The following is an 8,737-nucleotide window of genomic DNA, read 5'->3' as shown; positions in this document are numbered from 1 at the left end:
TTACAGGCTTTTGGGAATGACTCCGCTGCGAAGCATTTTCCATACAGAGAGGTGACAGGACTGGGGATGAGATTGGGAATCCTGTCAGGTTCTGAAGCTTTGATGACATCCAGCTGGCCTAGTGCTCTGAGCACCTTACTAATTGTTATGCTAACGCTGGTGATTTTTGCATCTGTTTGACTAAAAGATTTAACTCTGTTGAGTATAAGAGGGGAGACTCCTGTTAACGGATGCCCATATTGTCTTGCTCTCTATCAACTTTTTAAATATTTGTGAGTAAATATTGCAAGACATCCGTTATGGTAGTAGAAATGGAATAATACATCTACCTAGGATAACTCATTAATAGCTCATTAACCCCCTTTAGCTCAATTGTATATTACTCATAGGAAAAAGCCCGACTTTTCTTATCTGGATATAATAAAGAACGAACCAAAAGGCAAATAACGTCATCATATAGTTTTACTGTAACGTCATTTGTGGTCTAACCTATATTTATGACGTCTTTCCTCATTTTCCATAAAAAATAATTTTTTTTTGTCAAAAAATGGATATTATTCTAAATTTCATGTTTTGTTAATTGCAAAATCATGTAGATGTAGCAGTCTCATATAAAATAAGTCCTTAAACAGCTCTTTCAAAATATTGCAAAAGAATTGTGATAATAAATCAGTTCCGATCAGTACTCAACTAATTTCAACTAAGTCTAGTCTATTTGAAGACTCTCATTGAAAATGCCTAAAAATATTGGAAAAGGAGGAAAGAAGGGACGGAGAGGAAAGAATAAAAATGAAATTGAAAAAAGAGAATTGGTATTCAAGGAAGATGGGCAGGAATATGCCCAAGTTACCAAAATGCTCGGTAATTGTCGCCTTGAAGCAACTTGTTTTGATGGTACAAAAAGGCTTTGTCATATAAGAGGAAAACTTCGTAAAAAGGTATGGATTAACACAGGAGATATTATTCTTGTTGGCATTCGAGATTTCCAAGATGCAAAAGCAGATGTAATCCAGAAATATAATCCCGATGAAGCCAGAAACTTGAAAACCTATGGTGAACTTCCTGAGAGCGTCAAGCTCACAGACAATCTGTTTGGTGGCGATGGATTGGATGACGAAATCGAATTTGGTGACGACCCAGGAAATGAAAGTGATGCAGATATTGATGACGTATAAACTGAATGTGCTTTATTTCTCCTAATTGCATTTAGTTTTAAGAAATTTATTTTAGCACCTTATCACGCTAAGCTGCCGTTTGGGATGACTATGCCCGTCTTATATTTAGGAATTTAATGGACTTAATGCTTCAACTTGTTCTTGGTCGATGATATTGTTTGTGTTATGAAGGAATTTGCTTATTACAGAAAATTTATGTACTGAATGTTGGAACATACAGTTTATATTAAATGTTTGTTTCTTCTGAAAACAAATATTGCTAATTCGGCGAGACACTGTGCAGAAGAGGGTGGTAACAAACAAGAAGAGCCGCATTAGTACTGGTTGGATATATATCCTTAAATTGCTGAGGAAAGGTGATTGGAGTACCGGCAATTCCCACCAGGGTTGTCTTCTGTTTTAGTCCGGACATCAGTCGTTGACTGACATTCATTCACTTCACTTTGTATTTAGTTCTAAAGTGCTGCCTAATTGACGTACCTGAAATAAAATTTTGGACCATCCTTGGCTATTATTTAGACTTTGGATATGAATATAATTTTGTTTGCGTGTCAGAGAGATTTGTGTTTAACCCGTTGCAGAACTTTTTTACGCAATGACTTACAGAAGGCATTAAGTTACACGTGATAATATGGAAAGCGATCCCCTTTTATGACCGTGATTTTTGAAACGTGATTTGTATGAAGAACTAGGAATGTCTACAAGAAAAGTGAATCATACGAAAAAGAGGACAATGTAACGGACATTTGAAAAATCAAAATAGGATGAGCCTATGCGAAAAATGTTTTTTCTTTCACCATGTCAAACCCGCACTTCTGATGCATCCATGAATTTTGTCTCTAAAGTTAACGAAATAGCTAGTAAAGTTGATGGTTTAGTGGAATGCATGAGTCAGAGTGGCAAAACTATAAATGACTCCTCTCAGTGGCAGCCTCAAAAACCTGCCACAGCTACGACATATACCGTTACTCTTAAAACTGTTTAAAAACATTGCGTCGGTAAGTAACCGTAACCCCTTCGTTGACAGTTTGTGTCCTGAAGAATCAGACAAGATCTCCACTAAAGCGATCAACTTCTGAATGATGCATTGTGGTTAAGTCAAAGGCCGTAGCTAATCAGATTGCTGAAAACGTAAATAAACTTAAACCGTTGATTGAAGCAATTGTGAAGCTACCCTCGTTATTGGTGTCGTGAAGGGAGATTCTGGAAATCTGAGTGAAAACAGTTTAAAAGATTTTATTTCAAAGGTCAAAGTGCGCCTCACCTTGGACTTTTAAAGTGTATTCCGATTCAGACGAAATCAGCGAAAATTGGTTGTTGCTCGAGAATTCGTGCTCATTCCGAAATGTTGTTGTTCTTTTCCCAGAAGCGGTCCCAAAGCAGCTGATTGTCGTGATACACCCATCTGTTCGAAGGGTCGATCCTCCAAATACCAGTCAAATTGAAGTACACCATGCACTCAAGGCCGTATTCTGGGGAGGGGTTTAAATCCTCCTCCTGCTGTTCAATGTTTATTCGAATTGTAAAAACGTAATATGAAAAGCATAAAAATAGATTTTTGATGCGTTTTAAAAATTTTTTCGTATGTTTGTCTGACTCGTAAAAACATGCTAAAACAGCACAAAGATATATTCTTATTCGTTTTTAAAGTCTTTTTGTAACCAATTGCGGTAGATTTACCGAAAAACAACTTTTTCAATGTAAAAATACTTAAAATATTTCGGCTGATACCACTGATTATCCGTCGTTAATGCAGAAATAGAAAAAATACAGAAAAGCCCCAATAACAACCGCTAAAATAAATCAAAAGAAACCCCGTGGTTGATAAATCAACCACAAAATAAAAGAAGACGCTTTCAATGTAAAGGTGAAAGGGCAACTGAATACAAAATCGGCTATTGAATGACAATTGGACTTAGATATAGGCCATTAAATCTATAAGCAATCATCCAATAGGCGATTAAATGTATAAGCGATCATCAAATAGGCTCTTGAATCCAAAATGTGACTTTGACAAAGCCTTGTAAGAAAAAATGCTTAAGAAAGAAATTCCACACACGAAAAAAAAGTTAAATTTTTTTTAGCTGGAATTTAATAAACAACGACACATATTTTTGAAGCTCTCCTTCTTTAATAGAATCGATGACGTTTGACCTTTGATGACGTCGTATAACCCCTTTTAGGGCCAAGTTGCAAAAAATACATGGGGGGCGATGGTTTCCCTCCAATCATTTTCGACTCTTGAAGGGCACTAGGGCTGTCCATTCCCAACCGACTGAGTACATTTCTAAGTTTTACGACCACCCCTTGTATTTGAACGAATAGATAATACATAGGAGTAGTTTTTTCTATACTCAGTTTCCCCTTTTGGGGGTACTTGATTTTATACGGATATTTGTTTCCTTCTTGTGATCCTTAGCAATATCTTAAATATGGCTAAACATGGCATGAATTATGAACGTATCCTAAATTTTCGATTGCATTAATACTCGAAAGTTGAATATGGTTCAACCCGAAAAATTACGAAAAGGACACACAATTGGAGCTATGCTCATTCGCAATTTTGATTTTATCCGGAGATGTGACTATAATATGATCTGAGCATTACCCAGAGTCAAGGACGTATCAAGAGGGGAGGGGATTTGGGCTCGATCCCTTGATTGAACCCAAATTTTCGAGCTTTAAATTCGTTGAAAAAGGATACGGTGCCGACGCCTTCCATTTGACATTTTTCTGTCCGAAAAGAGCACGTTGTAGAGCCTTGCAATTTTTTTCCTGATTTGAAAATACCTCTTTCTTATTATATGCGCACAAACTCATCAGATATGTAAAAAATGATCTGATGCCTATCTTAGCTCGTTCTATTCAGCAAATTAATTAGATAATATCAACGTCAACAAGCCTGTAAGTGGCATATTATAAAATCAGTTTTTCGATGGTCCTACTCTCATCAGTATTTTTATTCAAATCCTTTATAATATACCTTTGGCAAATATCAATGAAAATTTTACTTTCTATGTTAGTATTCCATTCTTCATCATCAAACTGGGTAGAAGATTGCGTTTCTGATCATTAAAAGGAATTCAAACAGGTCTAACGATCTTTAGGGTACTTGCTATTGCTTTACATTAGCTTAAATTGTAATCTACCATATCGTGCCCTGCTCTGCGTCGGCCAGGGTTATAGTTTTATCGTAATTAAGTTTATTAATAAATTGTTCACAAGATAGTATCATTCGTGTTTACCTTCTGTTAATGCAATGTGAATACTTAAAAAGTTAAAATTTAACACTCTTGAAAAGACAATAACCCAAAACAAAATGAGTAGGGCTGACGCCCCCCATGCCTTCTGAAGACCAGAACATAATTGTCACTGTACTAATAATAATAATAAGAATTATTTTTAACCCGTTAGAAAACAACGAAAACAAGCGGAGTGCTAGGAAAAAAGTAACATGAAAAAACTTCAATATACACAAATATAATGCACAATCACTAGTGGCAAAACAATTTAATTAATGGGTAGAAATAACCTAAAGAAAAAATAGCATTTCCAGCTAAAACAGTATTTAGTCTTTTAAATGACTCAGTAATATCCGTAGCACCGTATTTACTAACAATGCCATGACTACGGTAAGAACAAGGCAAATAAAGTAGGTACTTCAGGTACCGAAAGTACATCACTCGAGCTGATTTTAGTTGCTTCTTCTGGAGCAGAGGATAAATGGGGATAATAAAACTGGCACAATCATTTTATATTGTAGAGTAAAGACCACGATTAGCAACGACTTTCCCGTAGCCTATGTGAAGCTTTTGTTTAATGTCGTCAAAAGCTTTTACACAGAGCCCAGAGAGCGTACTGCAAATATGGATACCAAGCCACTTAATAAAATTCACATATCGAATTGCAGTAGCTGGTGATTTTAAGTGCAAAAAACTGTAGCTGGTGATTTTACGTTGAATGCCAGGTACTCACATTTATCAACATTCAGGGTTAATCCGACATTAGAAAACAGACGAGAAACAAGATCATCTTAGTGGACCAGGCCCGATCTCGTTCTGCTAATCAATGATATATAATCTGTGTTAGCAACGTAGGAGATTCGTTTCATAATTAGCTATTTTTCGTGTTTCTCTATATCTCTAGTTTCATAATTAGTTCCCAAAAGGGCGAAGATCTAGGAATATAAACTTCTAAGGGCTCTTGTGTCGTCCCAGTGACCAGTTTACAAATAATAATAATCGTTATACATAATTTTTAGGAGGTAGCATCTTAAACTCTCCGATTGAAATCTTCCTATCCCATAGCGAAAAATTAAATTTCATCTCCTTGTTTATGCCTTAGGTTACTTTCGCGGCACAAAAGTGATCTCTAGTTTGGCTCATTTGCGGAATCTTTTCTGCTAGCTTACAGAAACAGGATTTCTGATAAACATAAACTTGTTAACAACAATTCGCGGAACATGATGATTGGAAGGGGAATTTTTAATTGGAAGAAAGACCTAGAGCCAGATTTAAGTCTTTGACCTAGGGCCAGATTTAGATCTTTGGCACCCCTAGGCCCAAGTAATTTACAGAGAAATTCTCGAAATTTTCAGGGATAGTGGAAGCCCTGAACAGAAGACAACTGACGAGTGATGAACCAGAAGTAATGCAAGAGAACGGCGATACTAAGCTCTCAGCTGTCATTCTTTGGAGACATTTGACAGTTTATAAGCGGCTACAAAATTCCTATTTTGTTTTAAAATCACTTTTCTGTGAAAAGGCAGGACAGCAGCAAAGGGCACTTTGTCGATAAATCACATCAGTCTGGTTTTGTTAAGACAAGAAAATCACTCAGTGTTTTTTTTCTCCCCTCGACATTGTGCGCCCCTAGGCCTAGGCCTAGTGGGCCAATGTGTAAATCATGGATTGCCTTAAACAACATTTAAATCTTCGAAATAAGTATAAAAAAGCAATAAAAACTTTAAAATACATATGTGATCCATAGTTATTTCTTAAGTGAACAGATGCACAAGTTTTATTTTGCTTTTCAATTTTTTAAATTTCACTCTAAAAATCCATGATTGTATTGTATTGTATCAGATTAACGACGCTTCTTGAATACTGACATTGATTTTTGTGTTACATTAACTTATGTTACAGCAGCTGGTGTGCATTTTTCTCCATCAATTTTAATTTTAAGTAATTGCAGAGGATGATTCCACATATCTCACTCAATGAGGATGTTTTATTTCTTTCTTTTGTTTTTTATTCGTTGTTTTTAAGTAGTTTCTGCATTTTTTCTCAAAATTATGTTCTGGTTTTTGGCTGGTCAAATGGTTCTTGCTACCTGAAAACTCTTTTAATAGCACATTATGTGACAGCTTCCGTTGGTCTTGATTGTATAATACTGGTTTTTACTGCTGTTAATTCTAGTAAAGATAGAATAGGTCAACTTCCTCATTTCTAAGCTGGGATGTTTTTTGAAAATGATAGGAATCATAAACATTCCAGGAGGAGGAGAGGGGTGTTTCTGACATAATTTGAAACATATTAGAAAGTGGATTAAAAACAGTTTTTTTTTAATGAAAGTAAGGAGAATCTTCCAAGGGTATTTTCTGGGGTAAATCTTCCCAGGGAGAATTATAAGCGAAGAGAGCATTGTACAAGGGGAGGGGTTATCCCTAAGCGGGAGTAAATTTCTACGTGAGAATCTTGCACGGGAGGAATTTTATTATTGGGAAGATTTTTCCCCGGGAAAGGATTTCCTGGTATAATTTGAAAAACAACCAGGAATCAAATTTTTAAGAAAACAAGTGCTTTTAATTTATAGTAAGGAGCAACATAACAATTGAAACGAATAGAGTTTTTTTTTGTATGTGAGGGGGCTTCCCTCTCATCAATTCTTCACTCATTACACTGAAGGTTTTTAGTGCTTAAGAAGAGCTTCTTCTCCCGACTCATTGGCATTGTGTTTCTGCAGTTGTTCTTAAATAATTTAAGATGTAAATTCAAACTATAGCTTAAAGATCGAGGAGTTGAAGAAAGGGAAGCTTCCCTCATATACGGAAGGAAAAGAGAGAGAAAAAGAAAGGTTTATTTAAACAAGAATTGTAGCTCACATGGCTAATTTGATATTGAAATACAAAACATGTCCCTGCAAAACAAATGTGATCCATAGTTATTTTTTAAGTGAACAGATGCACAGGTTTTATTTTGCTTTTCAATTTTTTTTATTTCACTCTCAAAATCCATTACTGTATTGTATTGTATCAGATTAACGCCGCTTCTTGAATACTAAGGCCCCTGCGTCGGCCCTGCAGTGCATTGCTGCAGCATGATTCGATCTCTGGGTCCTGTATTACCAAGCTAAGGTCAAACCAACTGCGCCACCACAGGACTCGAAATCCATGATCAACCTTGTCTAATAAAGTTTTGAATTGTTATGAATTTTATTAAGTATTCTTGGCAAAATTTTCTCTTAGCTCACGAAAGCTCTGAAAAAATTCTTTGTTCAGGTACTATTAGCCTCTATGTTACGTTATATAAAGTTTTTGATTGGAAATTTTATTATATTAACATTTATTATTTATATTAAGTTTTTGTAATTAGGAACATTTAGCTGAAATTTTATACGAGATTTTCCCTGTTTTCTAGACATTTTCTATTATTTTTTTTTGTTGCTTCCAATGGTCTTAAAAACGATCTATGAAACGAAATTGAAGAGGCTGATCAGGCACATTAACTGTTCTCGTGATGCAATCCATATCTTCATGATGCCATACAATTCTGAAGCTCTGAAGGACCTGAAAGAAAAATTCTTGCAGCTTCAATGTTGCCTTTATTATTTATAATTTTATCCTAAACTATGAAACAGAGGGATATGTTAGGGAACGAGAAAGAGCTGTTTTAGACTCAGAAGTAGGCATTATTTTACATGCCCAAGAAAAAGTTTCCCAAATGATGGAAATTACTTGGTCGTTTAAAAGTAATCTCAAATAAATCTCACACGCGAAAACAATTAGCTTTAGTAAAAAAGGAGTAATTGACGCGAGCCTAAGCGGTGGCACAACAAGGAGATACTGATCGGACCCTGTGTGGACGCAGTGTCAACCCTTCTGAACACTCTTGGATTTAGTCAAAAACTGTTCCCCCTTCGCTTTATTCAGATGTAGCTTGAACATATAACAAGGATATACATAATTAAAACTTATAAAAGTCTACATTTTTGGAGCGCTTGATATACGAATGAAAAACCGACGTTTTAAAAGAAACAAGCGATTTGAAATAATTTATTCCGGTATTCTTGTTAGGCGCAAAGTGACAGCGTATGTCCTCTCTTACTTCAATGAGTCTTCTCTTACAGAATTAGTTAAAAACACTGCTCTTGATGCTAATATCGTTTTTGGTCATATCTTAAACGCCTAAAAACAATTCCTTTTATAAACCTTCATATATTCATCTGACCCAAACCAGACCAGTTTTCCGGCTCAACTATAGAATCCGTCACATATAGCACAATACCCTTTGAATTATCATAGCCAGTTTGCCAATCGAATCAAACACGAATGCCAAAATCAT

At 35.6% G+C, this 8,737-nt stretch overlaps 1 protein-coding gene across 1 annotated transcript; it reads left to right on the top strand.

The window, feature by feature from the left end:
• The first annotated feature begins 734 nt into the window (after positions 1 to 734).
• LOC136037263 (eukaryotic translation initiation factor 1A, Y-chromosomal-like) lies at positions 735 to 7,650 on the top strand. Its single transcript, XM_065719897.1, has one exon. It carries the CDS (start codon positions 735 to 737, stop codon positions 1,173 to 1,175), a length of 441 nt encoding a protein of 146 aa, XP_065575969.1. The 3' UTR covers positions 1,176 to 7,650.
• Positions 7,651 to 8,737: the final 1,087 nt, after the last annotated feature.

The sequence above is a fragment of the Artemia franciscana genome, chromosome 16, assembly GCF_032884065.1.
Source record: "Artemia franciscana chromosome 16, ASM3288406v1, whole genome shotgun sequence".
Taxonomy (NCBI): domain Eukaryota; kingdom Metazoa; phylum Arthropoda; class Branchiopoda; order Anostraca; family Artemiidae; genus Artemia; species Artemia franciscana.
The sequence above is the reverse complement of the archived record's forward strand: the minus strand, read 5'-3'. Positions and strand labels throughout refer to the sequence as shown.

What these genes read in the sequence shown, in the direction of transcription:
- LOC136037263 (XM_065719897.1), top strand. Translation starts at nt 735, where the DNA reads ATGCCTAAAAATATTGGAAAAGGAGGAAAGAAGGGACGGAGAGGAAAG.